General features: G+C 40.3%; 1 protein-coding gene across 2 annotated transcripts in view; it reads left to right on the top strand.

Moving 5' to 3' along the window:
- LOC133633929 (multidrug and toxin extrusion protein 1-like) overlaps positions 1-20163 on the top strand; it is a 147371-nt gene that overhangs the window by 36491 nt on the left and 90717 nt on the right. For both annotated transcript variants that reach the window (XM_062026747.1, XM_062026748.1), the window contains exon 2: positions 6843-6944. In XM_062026747.1, coding sequence (XP_061882731.1) covers positions 6843-6944 — 102 coding nt within the window. The remainder of the gene's footprint in view (positions 1-6842; positions 6945-20163) is intronic.

Here is a 20163-nt window from a genome sequence, read left to right as displayed (position 1 = left end):
ATGATTTGCAAATTATTGTATTTTGTTTTTATTTACTATTTATACAACGTGCCAACTTAACTGGTTTTGGGGTTTGTACATATATACTTAAATGATGTATATAAAACCTTAAAGGAGGTGTTTAAATGTTTTTTAAGGGCTTTATAAGCGGAATAGTTCGGCAAGAAAAAACTCAACTCAATGGGATGACAATGAGAAACCTTGGAGGGGACCGCAAATGTGGGACCCCCCCACACGCCTCCAGCTGACTACAATCCGGCGTGTTGGTCAGCTTGAGGGGCATGTAGAGTTGGGTGTCATCAGCGTAACAGTGAAAGCTAACACCGTATTTGCATATGAGGTCACCTAGCGGCAGCATGTAGTTGCTAAAGAGTGCAGGGCCAAGAACCGAACCCTGAGCAACTCCACACGTTACATTAACATACTCTGAGGTCACATTGTTATGGGAGATGCACTGCATCCTGTCAGTAAGACAAGAGTTGAACCAAGACAAGGCTAAGTCTGACATACGAATACATGTTTTGATACGATCTAGCAAAATATTATGATCGACGGTATCGAAAGCAGTGCTAAGATCAAGAAGCAGCAACATGGATGACGCATAAGCATCCGTCTTTAGCAATAGATCATTAGTCATTTTTGCGAGGGCTGTCTCCGTAGAGTGATTTGCCCTGAAACCGGATTGAAAGGGTTCACACAGATTGTTAGACGCTAAGTGTTCATTTAGCATTTTCGAAATAAACGGAAGGTGGGTTTACCATGAGGTCAGGATCAAGGTTAGGTCTTTTGAGCAGAGAATGAATAACCTCTTTTTTTGAATGCTAGGGGAACAGTGCCAGAGGAAAGTGATACGTTTATAATATTTAGCACTGATGGTCCTAATATTACAAACAGTTCCTTGATAAGTTTCCCAGGAAGTGGGTCAAGTAAACATGTTTGTTTTATCCCATTTACACGCCATAGGAGTTCCTGTAATGTTATTTCATCAAAGGGCAATATCCGTCGTATATACATTCGTATCTGTGTTAATAAAACACAGTTGTAGCTGGGATGCGTTGTCTTTAATCTCCTTTCTAATGAGTTCAATTTTCTTATTAAAGAAATTCATAAAGTCATCTGCCGAGTGGGTGGAGCTACTGGGAGGAGTCCCTTGTTGGGTTAGCGATGCTACTGTACTGAACAAATATTTAGGATCGTTTTTGTTGAGGCGGATGAGATTTGAGTAGTAATTAGCTTTAGCTAAGGTAAGCATGCATTTATAAGTTATTAAACTATAACTCCATGCTTGATGGAAAACCATCAAAATGTAGAAGCAAAACTTCTACATTTTAAGTTCCTACATAGTTAATAATGTTAATGTAACAAAGAATGTACATATGGAACTAAATGGCCCCAATAAGGGTCCATTACTATTAACTGTCATTTAGCAGTGAACACTCTACAACTGTTATGGTTAACTTAAAGGGGAGGTGACGGCTCAGACACCAGAGGGCAGTATATTGAATAATTGATTATATATATATACATATATAATAATAATAATAAACGATACAACTAAACTATAGAATGGTGTGTGACCAAAATACAAGAGTGTGTGGTGTAAGACTGTGTGTAGATATCTGAAGTGCGTTACCTAGTGTTGTTGAGGAAGCAGATAAGTCCAAAGAGGGCAAGGCAAAGGGGGTCCAAGATCCGCGAGGGGTCCGTGCGGCAGAGAGAGACGTCAAGAGTCCAGGGGCGAGCGAGGAGTCGGGAAACGAGGAAGGCAGTCCAAAACACAGGGGAAACAACGGGAGATCTCGAAGAGGGAAGACTCGGGAAGGCACTGCGGGAGAGCAACACGGACGTCAGAATCACAGAGGGAAAAACAACAACAGTGAGAGAGCATAAGGCTTACGGTACACAAAGAAGTAACTAAATTCCCGCGTGGATCCTTGGGTCCCCTGGTCCTTTATACAGCTCGCCCTCATCAGTCCCAGGTGTGCAGATTGCGATTGCATGCGGGCTTGTCGCTGCGTGGGCGTGCTGCGCTCAGCGTGAGCGTGCTGCGATCAGCGTGAGCGTGTCCGGGCGAGCAGCCGGAGGGGGAACTGTGACACTCAGTTGCAGGAGAGAAGTGGGTTCGACTCCGCGCCGTGACAACAACTCCCTCTGGGGTCCCCACACCCCACTTTATGTATTTATTTTAGTGTGCCTTTACTTTGACCCAACCCTATAATGCTATTTATTTTCTCTGTCTACAGTAAATAAAAACAGCATACATCTATAATTTTGACATAAAAACAATGACTTGTGTGTTTGGGAACAGTTGAACACGCACTCTCCAAAAAGCATAATAAAACATAAAGAGGTGCACGGCAAAAAGTTTTCTTAAAGAAAAAGCAAGGCCAGCAACACTTGTGTTCTTCTAATAATTTTAATACAAACTACGCAGGCGCTACCAAACACGTACCGGTTTCGAAAATGTCTTCATCAGTGTGCAATTTTCAAAAGGAAATGATGCACTTAAATAGTCACAGCTGTGATCAATCAATTGACATAAATCAAGAACTTAAACAATTAAAGTGCACAAATAAGAGGAAAATTGTACAGAATAAATCAAAGACTCAGTATAGTATCATAGGAAAATAAATAAAGCAATAAAAAAATGTGTAGGCAACCCTTATAATAAAAGGAGACATAGCTCATCAGCACAGTGGAAAAAAAAATAAAGCGCTAGAATAGCTATAGCTCCCTCCATATATAATACAGTATTTCCTTGAATAGCCGCAGGGGCGCTAATTAATTTAAAACCTCCTGTCACTCCGGCGTTTACCGGAAACCGGTGGGATGGCCGTGCATGCGGTAATTATTTTAAAACCTCTTCTCACTCCGGCGTTTACCAAAAGGAATGCGGTAAATTTAGGCGTGCGCTTTGAGTGTGATGTAAGCATACCATCATGAAAAGCACATTTAATAAAAAAAACGTTATTATGGTCTTACCTGTACTTATAAATGGAGTCCATTTGCAGCTCCTTCTGACCAAAAGCATCGATAACTTGTTTATAGAAGTCTTCCTTATTTTCTTTCTTCCGTTTTAAATGTCTCTCTGTCTCGATGGAGATATTCCTTTAATTATTACCTCCTGCTTCGATTGAAAGTCCAGTTTGGAAAACTGTTTTATTTTAGATACCGGTATGTAATCCTCCTTGTTAAAAGTTCAGGCAGAGGGAAAAAAAAAATGCCTTGCTGCGTGTGTTCACTTCTTCTGCAGTACCGGAAGTCGCAAGAAGGATCAGTAGCGTGGCAGCGCCCTCTACCACCAGGAGGCGGGAGTCATTTCATGACTCATACAGTATTTGACACACGCAGCTACGGTATATTAATAAAACATATCTGCTTACTGTTCTTTTTAGCATACTGTACCGGTATTCAATAGCTTGGACCTTAAATCCTACTGAACACCGGTAGCTCTTTATCTTTTTTACTTTGTGCGATTGCAAACTACTGAAAGCAGCTTCCTCCATTTTGAAAATGAGGACAGGTAAAGCGTCACTCGTGACGTAACGAATTTGACCCGGTGGAAGTTCTAGCCATATGCTAAATATTTTGCGAAACGAGTTTGACCCGGCGAAAATTATAGACATGCGATAATAAAATTAATATTTTGCAAAACGAATTTGATCCGGCGTCAATAATGAACCGGCGATAAGGCCAAGCATGCGTTAATTATTTTGAGAAACGAGTTTGACCCGGCAGTAATTCTAGACGTCCGAATACTATATTCCCTGCGCCAATTCAAGGAAATACGGTACTAATAAAGTACCAAAATGAAGCACCAACCGAAAGCCACAAAAAAAAAACAACAAAAAAAAAAAATATATATATATATATATATATATATATGACATACATGATATGCATATAGACAAATTCATGGAAAACCATTATAGAAAACATCCTAAAATAAATTTTCACCTTTAATCATAGCATTACATTGAACACAGTTACGGCACAAGAAATTACCATTGGGAAGAGATGATAGAAAATGTTGTGGACGAATAAAACAATCTGCTCTGACTAATTTGTCTCTTAAATTAGGAGTATGTTTATGAGCAAGAATTGGGAGATCCTGAAATACATGACCTATCGGAGGATCGCCCTTTGAAATGTACCAGTGTTTCTTAATGCAATCCTTTAGATCCCCCAGTACCGTATTTTTCGGATTATAAATCACAGTTTTTTTTCATAGTTTGGGGGGTGCGATTTATACTCCGGAGCGATTTATGTGTGAAATTAACAACACATTACCGTAAAATATCAAATAATATTATTTATCTCATTCCCGTAAGAGACGAGGCGAATGTCAGCAATAGTCACACACACGTCAGCAATCGTCACACACACACACGTCAACCAATAGAAATTATGTGGGGTCGTGTCATGGCAAAAGTGCATTGTGGGTCATGGTGGCGGTGTTTTGTGAAAAAAAAAGATGCTACATGCTACTACGGACGTACCTAGGAAAATGGATCATTTCAACATTGGCGGTAACTTATAAAAACTGAGAAGGGCTGAACAAAAATGGCACCGAAAAGGAAATCATATACTGCAGATTACAAACTGGACGTAGTGAAATATGCCGCAGAAAACGGCAGTCGAGCAGCAGAAAGAAAGGATACCAGAAGCGACACCGAGGAAGAAGATTTAATCGGATTTAGCGATCAGGAGTGACAGATTGTTTGGTAAACATATAGCATGTTCTATGTTATAGTTTTTTGAATGACTCTTACCATAATATGTTACGTTAACATACCAGGCACGTTCTCAGTTGGTTATTTATGCGTCATATAACGTACACTTATTCAGCCTGTTCACTATTCTTTATTTATTTTAAATTGCCTTTCAAATGTCTATTCTTGGGGTTGGATTTTATCAAATAAATTTCCCCCAAAAATGCGACATATTTTTCCTTCTTTATTATGCATTTTCGGCCGGTGCGACGTATACTTCGGAGCAATTTATAATCCGAAAAATACGGTAATATTAGAAAACGTAGTAGCTTGGGGACTTGGAATAACAAACACTCGATTGCAATAAACACTTCCAATCAATATTCCTCACCTTGATCAAAGATTCTAAACCCTCCATAAAAGTTACATTTTCTGAGAGAGGACATGTGTGTCAACGTTTTCACCGAAACACAGTGGGATTAAAGATGTGGCCGTGAGGACAGGTTGTTAACCAAAGAAAAAGCGTATTTTCGGGACGCCATTAAACCCCGATGGCGCTCGCCTCCTTGGGATGGCCATCCAGCCAAAACATTGGACGTAAAAACGTTTTAGTCAGGGTTAAAGTAGACAAGTGTGTGAACAAAATGAGACGTTACGCAACGAGCTACGTGAAAGAATGGCTGAGCTACAAGAGGAGGTAATCTCGCAGTTTGGAGCGTTCTGCTGGAAATATCCGCCATTATAAAGGTTGCGTACCTATTCAATAGGCTCATAGTGATTAGTTTTCGGAATAGCGTTGCCATGGTAACCCAAAACGTACCCGACTTGAAGTGCCTCTGTTGCCTATATTGAGACCTTTCCGACGGTATAAGATTGGGTTTGTTGGTTGGTTCGTCGCTTATTATTCGTGAGAGTTTAGGATAGAATCAGGATGAAATAATAATAATAATAATAATAATAATAATAATAAACTGTGAAGTATGAGCAATAATAATATGGGCTGCTTGCATTGCAAGCGCCAATTCACTGCCGCTTAGCATCATGTGAATGGGTGCTTGCATTGCAGCAGGCCCATAATTAAAAATAGATGAATTTTGGTGTCGAAAACCATAGGCGTGAATGCTTAGGAGCATTCACACAATTATGTTGTGTATCACAGAAGGGAAGGAGGAGACAACCAGGGCAGGACTGCGGTTTACAAGGTTTATTTTAAACCTTTGATGAATACGTGGCGTGTGTATGCTACTCAAAGTGAATGAGTGTTGACTATGTGTAATATTAATAATGTAAATGTTACCTAGGGTTGTTGTCTGCAAATGTTGGTTGTATCTTTCGTTGTTATCCAAAGGGACAAGGCGAAGAGGCAGTTCATGGACAGGTAAGAGGTCGTGGGCAAGAGCAGGGCAGCGTGGTCTGGTTCCGAGCAGGGAGGTCGTGGATCGGGGAGAGCAGTCAGGAACCCGGATGGGTATCGAGTGACAAGGCACGATCACGGAGGACAGGGGAGCCACTGTGGAAATACAAAAGGGCATGAACCAGGAGGAAAAAAACACGGAGAGATAGAGCAACCACAAGGACGAGGAAATCACTGGGAAAAGGGAATGCCAGACGTGATGCTTACTGGAAGGTTAGCGACATTCTGGCAAAGGTTCCTCAGGTCCGCTGGTCTTTATGCCACTCCCCCTCGTCAAGTCCAGGTGCACTGATCAGTGATTGTTGCAGGCTTGTTGCTGTGTGGGCGTGTTGTGCTCAGCGCGAGCAGAGGCGTGTCTGAGCGTGCTGCCAGCAGAGGAAACGTGGGTTCAACTCCGCGTCATGACAAATTATGCAGAATTGAGTTAAGCCTTTTGGCCCAGCCCTCCACAATATTTTCTGTTTCTCATGTGGCCCTATGGAAATAATAATTGGTCACTACTGGTCTAGCCCTTGCTCAAATAATTGATTCCACATCCTGTAATTCAATTCAACATAGCCATTTTAAATCAAATATTAATTATTTGAATGAATTAAATGAAAACTCCAAATTCTGAATTTTGAACAAGTCTAATACATATCTAAATGTAATCATGTGTTCTGATGTGTCAGGATTAAATGGAAACTAAAACAACTATGTTTATTGTTCTACTCCAGGTCATTTCCCAGTTGATGGTGTTTATGATCAGCGTCGTCAGCACGGTGTTCTGTGGCCACCTGGGGAAAACAGAACTTGCAGCAGTGTCATTATCAATAGCGGTAAGGATGTATGCTCAAGTGCCCGAATGTCTATCTTCAATTCAGGTTATGACCACACATAAGCCAAATGCATATGGAAGCAACAGGTGGTGCTATAATTTCGAACGTATTTCCTTAAAATAATGTATTTATTTAATGTGTGCCAATGCAGGTCAATTCAAATGTATTAAAATAATATTAGACGCAAATAGGGATGATGTTTGATAAGAAATTATCGAGTTCGAGCTTATTATCGAATCCTCTTATCGAACCGATTCCTTATCGATTCTCTTATCGTGTCCAGATAGGTTGTTGTATATGGAAAAAAAACACACAATATTTGGTTTAACAAAAGCTCACTTGTATTATATAAGAAAAAAATAAAATCTAATAAATAAATAAATATTGACTGTTACCCCCCTAAAAAATAAAATAAAATAAATAAATATTGACTGTTGTTATCCAAAGTATATTAAGTGGGATTTTTCAGAAAAATAAATATATATAGTAACACAAAAACAACTTGTCTCTGTGATCACTATAGGTGTATAAATAATACTATAGTGTTAAATAAAATCAGTCCCTTGGGCACAAAACTGAAAATAATACAGCTCTCAAAAAAGTGCAGTTCTGCTGCTATTTGACATAACTGTTTGTTATGATGCTTTGACATTTTTGCACTTTATTTCTTTATTGAAAGAAAATTCTATGAAGAGAAAAGTTGTTTGCAAATGTGGTTACAATGCTAAAAAATGAAACGTTAAAGCTAAAAAAAGAAATACACTTTATTGAGTTAACATTATTTCTTTATAGGGGGAAAGATGTGATGTTATGAGCCAGGGAATATAGCAACTACACTACCCAGCATGCAATGGGAGTGACGAGCATGCGCGGTAGCCCCGAAAAGTGTTGTTGCATGTCGTCACCTGGCAGCTAAGAATGAGGTTATGAGCACGCTGTGAAAGTAAACGTCAAGAACTCAGCCAACACGCCTCGTTTGCATTATTTATAATTAGACAGACAACACATATACAGTGTGATTTTGTTTTGTTTACAAGGAAAGAAAAACAAAAGTTAAAAAAGGTTGCTTTAAGAACGTTGCGACAGCTGCCGTAAAGGAGGTGCGTTGCTAGCCTGGTTGCTATGTTTCCGGTTGGTCGTAAAAGTGTTCGTCATGTGTTTGTACCCTGCTCAAATCTCTCAGTAAAGTTATTCATTGGATTATATATTTTGTTTTGAACTTTATTACACCTTGGAGCGCTTTTTCCGGTGCATTGTTTTTCCTGCTTTCGCTATCTGCGCCTAATGACCGAGCTACGTGACGTCATTTCTTGTGATGTCTCACGGAGCATTTCTGGTTTCGTTCCCAGGGATTCGAATAAAGAACCAACTCTTTTTCTTTACTATAGTGGTCTCGATAACGGGTACCGGTTCTCAAAAAGGGATTTGAGTCCGAGGACTCGGTTCTTTTCTTATCGAACAACCGGGAAAACCGGTTTCGAGTATCATCCCTAGACGCAAATGAAAATCATGAATTGGTAGTTGTGCTTTATCCCTAGCTAAAACTGGCAAAAACAAAACAAAAAAAAACAATGTTCAAAACTGTACAAAACTATTTACAATATCCAAATATGGTTTTACCTTGGGATACACATTTAATATTTCTGTGACACAGGTTGTGCCTTGAACAAAATCAGAGGCAAGATAGGGCAGGTCATCAAACCATAAAGGGAAATCACAACAGACACGCACATCCCAAATGACGGCGATAGAGTCGGAGAAGAGATTACTTTTGCTACAGTATAGCCAGTCTAAATGCAAAATTTCATTTTTATTGGTGTTTTAGAAGAAGGCAGTAGCTGACACTTTGTTAATTATTTCTACTGTGTATATTTTGACTTTGAAGAGTTGAATCATTTTGAAACATAAACAACATGACTGCAAGATATTTGTTATTTCATGTTATAAATCACAAATTCAGATAAAGGAAGTTAGCTAATAGAATAAACATTGTTTGTACCCTTTATGATTTTTGCATTTGGAGCAGTTAGAAGTAGAGAGGGAGTCAAAGAGACAGAAATTGGCTATAAAATCCAAGGCAGAATCCACTAAAGCAGAAAGAAAAAGGAAAATGCATGCTGCTCAGAAATTTGCCGGGAAGGCTCATGTCCTGCACTGCCCTAGACCCATCTTTTTCATTAAGTTCAAATCACATGCCTGGGTGCACAATGTGCATCGCAGAGCACTTGAGCGCATTTATTCAGAAAAGTGGTAAACAGAATACAATTAACAGAGGGAATCCTTTTGTCAGCCAGCCATAATCTGCGTCTTGACTGGGTTAGGGTTACTCGCTAGTGAAAAGCACCACAAAGTAATAAACATTTGTAGGAAAACAAAAATATTTCCAAAACTAAATGTATCTGTATGGGAATATTCTGGCTTCAAAATAAATGAGCAGGATGAGTCTATCAACACGGACAAACAAGCAAGTATGCCACATTTGGCATCGAAAACTGGGGAAACAACTGCACTTCAAGCCATTCAATATTTATTAAAGTGCACTTTTTGCTAAAGGAGATTGAGAGACAGTTTTGTTTTTATTTATTAAGATTAAAGATTAAAGATTAAAGTACCAATGATTGTCACACACACACTAGATGTGGTGAAATTTGTCCTCTGCATTTGTCCCATCCCCTTGGGGAGCAGTGGGCAGCAGCGGCGCCGCGCCCGGGAATCATTTTGGTGATTTAACCCCCAACTCCAACCCTTTGTTGCTGAGTGCCAAGCAGGGAGGTTATGGGTCCCATTTTTATAGTCTTTGGTATGACTCGGCTGGGATTTGAACTCCAACCTACCGATCTCAGGGCGGACACTCTGTGTAGCCTTTTAGGATAATTAAAAGCCTTCTATTTAGGCAGCATGATGGAGAAGTGGTTACCGCTCGTGCCTCACAGTGAGAAGACTGGGTTCGATTCTTGGGCTCGGGGTCTTTCTGTGTGGAGTTTGCATATTCTCCCAATGACTGCGTGTGTTCCTTCTGGGTACTCCGCCTTCCTCCCAACTCCAAAAACATGCACCTGTGTATAGGCTGATTGGCAACACTAAACTGGACCTAGTGCATGGATTGTTGTCTGTCTGTGTTGGCCCTGCGATGAGGTGGCGACTTCTCCAGGGTGTAGCCTGCCTTTTGGCCAAGTGCAGCTGGGATAGGCTCTAGCCCCCCGGCATCCTGATAGGGACAAACGATAGACAAACGATGGATGGATAATGCGTAATTAGGTCTCAAAATAATGTTGACAATAATATCTTTAATCTGCAATAATATGTGTGACGATACATCGTCCAACAAAATTTGTTATTGACCCACGCCTCGTTATCGACTCATTCTGCCTCAGTATTGGAGCAGGCGAGCAGCGCTACGCTTCAACTGCTTAACCAAGTTAGGATGCACACCTAATCGATTTTATATTGTAATCTGATTAAGTCATTATGACTAGGAATGGGAATTGATAAGCTTTTTCCGATTCCACTTTTGATTCTGCTTAACGATTCGGTTCCTTAACGGTTGGTTCACTTATCGATTATTTGGAAAAAAAGAGAAAAAAGGGTGGTTTAGCATCAATTTAGTTTAGAGGTAACATGACCTTACAAAACCTACAGTGAGGTTTCAAGAGGCACATACGTAGCATAGAAAAAAATAATACTTTTTTGTGAATAAATATATGAAATTATTATTCTTCTGTAGATTTTAATCATGTGCAAATTCCCCAAACATGTAACATTTGGTGACATGTGATATTAAATAATAAATAAATAAATACACCATAAGTAATTTTAAATACATAAATAATAATTATCTTTTTTTTTCTTTCTTAAAATTTCAAGATGTTCATCATACTTTTTCTTCTTTGTACTTTGTGAACATTTGTAGTTTGAACAGCCTCCTAAACTGAACATTGGTGCTTTGTTTGATTTCTTTGTTTAATCCATTCCATAATTTAATCCCACATACGTATATGCTAAAAATCTTAATTGTTGTATGTGCATACAAATATTTTAAATTAGATTTTCCTCTAAGGTTATATTTCTCCTCTTTTGTTGAGAATAATTGTTATGCATGCTTGGTTGGCAGGTTATAGTTTGATTTGTACATAATTGTAGCTGTTTGCAAATGCACCAAGTCGTTGAATTTCAATATTTTTGATTCAATTCAAAGGATTTGTACGTTCTCTATATCCAACATTACGTATTATTCTAATTGATCTGTTTTGTAACACCATTAGTGAATGATGTGCACATTTGTAGTTGTTTCCCCATATTTCTACACGATAATTCAGGTATGGTAACACTAGCGAGCAGTAGAGAATATGGAGTGGTTTTTGGTCCAGAACATATTTTGTTTTATTCGTTATTGACGTGTTTCTTGCTACTTAATGTTGTATATTTTTACATAAATATACAACCTCTTACACCCAAAAATGTGTTTTCTTTTACCCTTTCAGTCTACTCCATCTATTTGTATTTGTGTCTGACTTTTAGGGATGATGTTCGAAAACGGGTTCTCCCGATGCTTCGATGGATTTGAATCCCTTTTTGAGAACTGGTTCCCGTTATCAAAGCGTATTTTCGCGACCATAGGGCGCACCGTATTAAAAGGCGCCGTTTCAGTTATGAGTGCTATTTCTGTATTTAACGCATAAATAAGGCGCAGCGTATTTTTGGGCGCAGGCATGGTTAAACATACGCTACCTTAAAACATACGCTAGCATGCATGGACGCTGTTTTAAAAAGGCAGCAGGAGCAAAGCTGAGTTTGGTTGTACTTTATTGAAGTATTTATCAGTGTACTCACATTATTTTTTGATCAATCCTCATCCACAAATCCATCAAAGTCCTCATCTTCTGTGTCCGAAATGAACAGCTGGGCAAGTTCTCCATCAAACACGCCAGATTCCCTCTCGTAATTTTCAAAGTCAGTCTCGTTGCCGTGGGGCTCCTCGGAAAAAGTAACAACTGACTTCTCTTGCCCCGTTGTGCGTATCGATTCGCTACCGTGCTGGTCCCCTTCTTCTCCATAGTGTGCTTCACCGGGATGTCGAAAGTGAGCGGCACCTCGCCCATGTTGGTGATGTGTTTGTCTGCATTTTTTTAAATTTACAACGCACATAGCAGCACTATATGCTCACTGGGGGCGTGCCTTTAGCGTCCTCTCTCACCTAAAACCTTCACCCTTTAACGTCCGCATTCTGTCCTCAGCAGAACAATAGCGTGCCGGCCCAGTCACATAACATCTACGGCTTTTGGAACTCAGTGCACACACAAGGTGCACACAGAACAACCTATCTGGATTCGATGAGAGATTTGATAAGGAATCGGTTCGATAAGATGATTCGATAATGGCATCGACATCGATAATTTCTTAACGAACATCATCCCTACTGACTTTCCCTTCTACTGTTACCAAATAACATTATTTTCGTTTTACTGAGATTTAGAGATAGTGTTTTTGTCAAACCGTATTTTTAATTTGTTCATTTTTTTGGGGTTATTATTTGTAGTAGCTTCTGTCTGTTTTCTACTGAAAAAACACAGTTGTATCATTTGCAAATAATACTAACTTTAAGTTCTTTGTAACATTACAAATGTCGTTTATATAACATATTGAACAATTTTGGTCTTCATATTGTAGACGTGTGTTTGCCTGGCTTCACGCATTGCTTCCTGTTTGTTAAGTAGCTTCTTACCCAGTTCAAGACCAACCCTCTGATGCCATACCGTTCTAATTTGTTTATTAAGATATTACCATTGATTGTGTCAAATGCTTTTCTTAAGTCAATAAACATTGCAGCAGCACATTTTTTGCTATCGATTGCATTAGTGATCTCTTCCGTTATTTTGATTAATGCCACTGATGTTGAAATGTTGCCTCTGTATCTGTATTGGTTGTCTGTGAGTGTTGCATTTTTATTTTTGAATTTGTCCAATCTGTTGTTAAACAATTTTTCAATAATTTTTGAAAATTGTGGAAGTAGAGTAACAGATCTGTAGTTTGTAAACTGGTGTTTGTCACCAGTCTTTTGCTATTTTCATTTTATCTGGGAATTTGCTTGTTTGAAATGGTAGGTTGCTGATATATGTTAAAGATTATGTAATCTCTTCAATAACCTTTTTTATTGTTTCCATATCAATTCTGTGACAATCAGTTGAGGTCTTGAATTTACATTTGACACAATATTGATTATTTCCTCTTTTGTCGCACCCTCAAGGAACATCGAGTTGGGATTAATGTCTATAGTGTCATTTAAATCCTCAACTGACTTGGGATCTGGAATCTTCTCCTCCAGATTTGGTCCAATGTTCACAAAGTACTTATTGAAGCTTTCAACTACTTTGTTCATATTGTAATTTTTTACGTTTCTATCTGAGAATTATTTAGGATCATCCTTCTTAGCACCATGTTTAATAATGCTATTCAGGATGCCCCATGTTGCTCTCATATTGTTTTTGTTCCGGACCAATAATTGGTTTGAATATTATTTCCTACGTGTTCATAGTATGCCGGTTAGCTTGTTCTTATACGTTTTGTACTTGTCTTCTGCCGCTGTAGAGTTTTGTGTCATAAATGTTCTACATAATGTATACTTCTTGTTGCAAGCATTTTTCAGTCATTTTGTCATCCATGGTTGATTGCTTTTCTTTTGCTTCATACTAAGTTTTTTAATGGACAATATTTGTCATAGAGCATCTCGGAACTTATAAAAAAAAAAAGACCATGTGCATGATGTACATCATTTTGAATTGTCCCAACTTTGATCACTCAGATCATTCTTGAAAGCATTCATACTTTGTTCTGTGCATCCATCCATCAATTTTCTACCGATTGTCCCTTTCGGGGTCGCGGGAGGTGCTGGAGCCTATCCCAGCTGCATTCGGGCGGAAGGCGGGGTACACCCTGGACAAGTCGCCACCTCATCACAGGGCCATTCACACTCACATTCACACACTAGGGCCAATTTAGTGTTGCCAATCAACCTATCCCCAGGTGCATGTTTTTAGAGGTGGGAGGAAGCCGGAGTACCCGGAGGGAACCCACACAGTCACGGGGAAAACGTGCAAACTCCACACATATTCTTCTAAATGTCTTTTTTTCATCAATGTTCCTATTCATTTAGTTTATGTCATAGATTATTAAAACTTGCAGACGACCATTGATATCGGATATTAGCAGACTACTTGTGGTATTATTATCAAAATCATTGGTAAAAATATTATCAATACGTGTGGCACTGTGTTCTGAGATTCTGTTTGGCCTTGTGATTTAAGGCTATAAACTCAGACTGTACATTATGTTTATAAAGTATTTTAATTACAGCAAGGTGGTCTTGCCGCTGGGCCTTAGGCCTGTCGCACCTCCACCTGTGGTGGACTGTGCATGGCAGGGACGTCCTCTTCCCTGAGGCAGCCCTAAACCTGACCGCATACCAGAAAAGGTTTTGCTGCAGGGTCTTCAGCTGGGGACCACCTCTCATTGATGTTTCGCCCCTTAGCCCAGAACATCTCCCGGTGGCGGGGCAGTGTACAGGGACGTCTCCCTGACACCCCCTGCAGCAAAACCTACTTGGATGTTGCTCCCCAAGCCTTGTCGCGTCGTTTCAGCCAGAGCCAGTGGCTAGCTTTCTCTGCTACTTCTGAAAGCTCCTTGGTGGATCTGCTCAGGGTGGCTCCACGTAGTCCCAGGTCCTTGAGCAGGCGTGGTGTTGTTCTGTCCACAAAGCCTCTGGGTCCCACCTCCACCGGATACAGTCTCACCCTCCATCCACTTTCTCTACACTCCGCGACCAGGTCTGCATACTTTGCCTTCTTTCTCTCGTAGGCAGCTTCCAGTCCCTCCTCCCATGGCACTGTCAGCTCAATCAGTACTACTGACTTCAGAGCTGCAGACCACAGCACCACATCTGATCTTAAGGTGGTGCTGCATATCTCCTGTGGGAACTGGAGCTGCCTACCCAGGTCTACTTCCATCTTCCACGCCGCCCCTGGTGTTAATAGCTTGGCGGGTGGTCTCTTGTGTCGCAGGTTCCCCCTGCCTTAGGAAGTGGATCCTGCATTGGCTAAGTAATCTATGGACTTTGGTTGTTAGGGTTCAAGAGGTTAATGTTGAAGTCTCCACATAAGAAAGTATTTTTTTAATCAATAAAAGTTGCTTTAATCCAGTTCTCAAACCTGTCATTGTTTGACTTAGGTGATCTATATATATACAACTGATAAGTAAGTTTTTGCTTTTTTCATTACATATTTCAATGATTATACATTCTAAGATATTATCAATAGCTAATGACATATCTATGAATGTTTTCACTCATCCAGGTCATTGTCCTCTCAGGGTATCGCCACTGGACGGTTTGGTTTGTCTTAGAAGACGTTCCGAACGCCTATCATCCAAGTAGGCTTCATCAGTTTGTGCTTATAGACCTGACCAAGGTCAGGTCTATAAGCACGACCAAGGTCAGGTCTAGTCTAGCGGCTGGTGTCAAAACCCCAAATATTTATAATCCAAAACCAGGAGGGTGGGCCTGGGCAAGAATGGTTTCATCCTGATGTAGTGAGAAAAAAACTGTTTTGATGAAAAAGAGAAATCCTACTGTCAAAGCCAATGATCGTCGTTGAAGTTTAATTTCCCCTCGTTAGCATTGAGGTATTGTGTGGCAGAACAATCGCTCTGGATCGACTACTACCAGTCCAAATTAGTCGGAATCCCCCATGTAAGCCTTCCATTCAGTTCTAAACAAATGGCATTCTGGTCAACCTCTGTGACCAATAGATATTTTTCTGGTTGGGTAATATTTCTTCTGGACAAATTCTTTACCAATCTATTGTGTGATTTTATTATCATTTGAGTTCCCAGTTTTTGCCTTCAAATGAGTGATTTGAGCTCTTTTAAGGGTGAAAATCAGAAACAAAGAAGTGCAAGCCTTCACCGAGCAAATTAACTAAGTGGAAAAAAACATCAAGTTCACACATGAGGATGTCAAAGACAGTAAGTTGCCTTTTTTGGACTGTGATGTCCACATTGGAGAAAACAGGGGCCTACATGTTAGGGTTTACTGAAAACCCACATATACCGATCAATACCTACTTTTTGACTCACAAACTGGGCGCTATCAGAACCCTGCAACACAGGCAAGGCAAGGCAAGGCAACTTTATTTGTATAGCGCTTTTCATACACAAGGCAGACTCAAAGTGCTTCACAGACAACAAAGTGAAATGAAAGAAAATAAAAGCAAAATTAAAATGCAGACAATAAAAATAAAAACAGTGCAGACGTTAAAAGTTAAAAGATTAAAAGATTTAGCTGAAAGCTAAGGTGAACATAAAAGTCTTCAGTCTAGTTTTAAAAGTAGTGAGAGTTGGGGAGAGTCTGACATCTTCAGGAAGTTTATTCCAGCTATGTGTTGCATAGTGACTGAATGATGATCTCCCTTGATTTGAGTTTACTCTTGGAACCGCTAACAGATTGGTCTCAGAAGATCTTAGTGATCTAGAGGGCGTATATAGTGGGAGCATATCAGTGATATACTTGGGCCCTAGACCATGTAGTGATTTATATGTGAGCAGGAGGATTTTGAAATCTATTCTCTGATGTACAGGGAGCCAATGTAAGGATTTAAGAATTGGTGTAATGTGCTCACATTTTTTGGTCTTTGTTAGAACTCTAGCAGCAGCGTTCTGAACAAGCTGTAGCTGCCTGACAGTTTTTTTGGGAAGACCTGCAAGGAGACCATTACAAAGAGCTGATAATGTTCCTACTAGCCAACAGGCCAAAGAGAAAGAGCATAGACATTTAAGGGAAGCCCTCAAAACCTGTAGTTACCCCAGCTGGTCGTTTGTAAAAAATGCATCCTCTTCCAGAAATAACATAAACAGAGTGGATGAGGAGGAAAAAGGTGACAGGCGCAAACATATTGTTATTCCATTTGTTTCAGGTCTATCTGAAGAAACTCTGAATAATTTTTAACCAACACAACATCCCAGTACACTTCAAACCAGGAAACACCCTGAGACGGAGACTAGTGCATCCTAAAGACCAGACACCCCACACCCACAAAAACAATCTGGTGTATGCTATCCAGTGCAATGATGAATGCACTGATTCATATATTGAAGAAACAAAACAACCCCTAAGCCGACGCATGGCACAGCATAGAAGGGCAAACTCGTCAGACCAAGACTAAGCTGTCTACCTGCAAAACAAGAAACGACACTCCTTTGAGAACAAAATTGTACAGATTCTAGACAGGGAGGATAGATGGTACGAAAGGTTGAAAAACCATCCCTGAACAGAGGAGGTGGTCTGTGACACCACCTGTCTCCCATATACAACACTGTCCTTTCAACTAGTCCAGGGGTCTCAAACTCAATTTACCTGGGGGCCACTGGATGCAGAAACTGGGTGAGGCTGGGCCGCAAGAAGAGATTTCTTAAAAAAAAAATCTAACATGCACTTTTTAATGAATTCACCATCTTTGAATGGCTTTCCCGCCCTAGCAACCATCTCACTCACCATGTAGCTAGCTTTGACTGCTGCATCGCTCTTTTCGCTTGCTTTCTTGACGAAATCTTGTTGCCTCAGTAGACTGGTTTTAAAATTTGCAACCCGGTTCACTCTCTCATCTCCCTGGTATTTTGCATACTCCTCAGCATGTCTAGTTGTATAATGACGTTTCAAATTGTATTGCTTGTGCACCGCAACTTTCTCTGTATCAACTACAGAAAAGAGCTATAAGGATTATTCATAAAGTAGATTACTTAAAACACACTAACATATTATTTATTAATTCGGGTTTATTGAAATTACAGGAGCTAGTAAAGTTACAGACATTATGTGTCATGTTTAAGGCTAAAAGTAAAACATTACCAGCAAATTTACAAAAAATGTTTGTCATCACTTCTGAGAATACAGAACATAGAAGAAAAGGTCATTTCCAACATCAGTATTCAAGGACAACTTTAAAACAAATGTGCATATCAGTGGTGGGGGTTAAACTATGGAATTCTCTTTACAATGAGATAAAAGATTGTAAAAATATATTCCAAATGAAAAAATATATAAAGAAAGAACAATAATATCATATGGACAGCCATAAGTGTTTACATTTTGCTTTATATTTATTATTTTACTTATTTTTTGCCTGGTTTTGTATTTGTTTTGTATCATCCCGTGAGGTGTATATTACTTCTTTTGTTTTTTTTGTTCGGTTTGTACATCATGAAGTTTTGCACTTCTTGTGTTTTTTTGTGTGTTTTTTTGTTTGTTTTCTTTATATTTGGATGTAATTGTTGGTTTATATGATATCATTAAGTAAGACTACGTATTATGTTGAAGGGGGCAGAAAAATATAAGATTTTTCTTCATCCTGCTCCTTCTCAGGCATTGGTGTGTAAACGTATAATTGAATAATTGAGGTATAATTGTCTATCGATCAAAGATGCACATCAATGAAGGAGATGAATTAAAATTAAATGAAATTAAATGAAATAAGACACGTCGGGGTGCCCCTTGTGCTCAACAAAGAAATATTGCATCGTCTCTGTCTGGAGCCAACGGGGGTGGAGGGGTGCTCGACGTGGAGTTTACAGTTACGGTAGCATAATTAGCCCCGAATGGGCTAACATCACCACTAACGTGTTACACGTCTGATTCGCCCAGCGCTGGGGTCCAGTGCACCACACTTTTGTATTGTCGCTCGCTCCTTCGGCGGAGTGCTTTGGAATATCTGATAGTATATATCTGTATCATGAATCAATTTAAGTGGACCTTAAACAAGTTGAAAAACTTATTTGGTTGTTACCATTTAGTGGTCAATTGTACGGAATATGTACTTCACTGTGCAACCTACTACTACTAATAAAAGTCTCAATCAAAGCGCTCATCTTCCCCGCCCGGACTGTTTACAGCGGGGGCGGGAGCGAGCAGGCGGGCGAGCGCAAGTGCCCCTGGCTGCAGCCCGCAGATCGAGGAGGGGCTAAACATTTAACCCATGGGTTCACCCCCGCTGCAGTGAGGGGTTACTCGATCGAGGAGGGGCTTAAATTTTCCCTAAATGTGGGCTGGTCTAAACGTTTTATTGTACATTATAAACTAATGTATGGATAGACAAACAAGTCGATCATTAAAATATTCATGCAAGTAACAGCCAATCAGCATTCAACCGTCAAACTCAGTGCAGTGTAGTGCAGTCCGGGGTGAACTGCAGCATGGAGGAGAAAGTGATTGTTGCCGTTTGCGACATGGGTTAAACGTTTAGCCCCTCCTCGATCTGCGGGCTGCAGCCAGGGGTTACTCGGCGAGCGAGGGAGGCAGGGAGGGAGGGAAGAAGAGCGTGTGCGGGTGTCGTGGAAAAGCGGCAAAATGTTTCTCTGCTTGCATCACGCAAGTGACGTCAATGCCTACTTGCCAACTTTGAGACCTCGGAATTCGGGAGATGGGGGCGGGGGTTGAGGTGTGTGTTTTTGTAGCCCGGAAAAGTTTGGGCTGCAAAGGATTCTGGGTATTTGTTCTGTTGTGTTTATGTTGTGTTTAGGTGTGTATGTTCTCTCGAAATGTGTTTGTCATTCTTGTTTGGTGTGGGTTCACAGTGTGGCGCATATTTGTAACAGTGTTAAAAAATAAATACAATAAAATATGACCACCCTCAGTGTGACATGTGTGGCTGTTCCTCAAGTATGTCTTGCAATAACTTGCATGTGTCTGCAAAAGCTTCATACATGTGTCTGAACCAGCACGCTGTTAGTATGGATAAAAAGGTGATGCGGTGACAGTATCTAGAGGACACTAAAGGAAGTGCCATCATGGCACGCCCTCGACATTGTCGAGAGCCTCATACCACACCATGATTGGTAGATTCCATCAGATCTGCACACAGCGCAGTTAAGCACTACTCGCGGGCCTCACTAACATGAAACTGTCATATTAAGGTGGGGGCCGCACAATAACGTCTCGCGGGCCCCAATTGGCCGCATGTTTGAGACCCCTGAACTAGTCCTAAAAGTTTCTGCAATTTAGCCTCCATCAAGAAACATTCTGGTCACAGAAGGTGTGCCATTTGTTTACAACTGAATGGAATGCTTAGGTGGGGGATTCTGACTATTTTGGACTGGTAGTAGTCGATCCGCAGCGATCGTTCTGCCACACAATACCTCAAGGGGCAGCGTGGCGTAGTGGGTGGAGCGGCCGTGCCAG

This window comes from Entelurus aequoreus, linkage group LG18 (assembly GCF_033978785.1).
Source record: "Entelurus aequoreus isolate RoL-2023_Sb linkage group LG18, RoL_Eaeq_v1.1, whole genome shotgun sequence".
NCBI classification, from domain to species: Eukaryota; Metazoa; Chordata; class Actinopteri; order Syngnathiformes; family Syngnathidae; genus Entelurus; species Entelurus aequoreus.
This window is presented reverse-complemented; position numbering and strand designations above follow the sequence as displayed.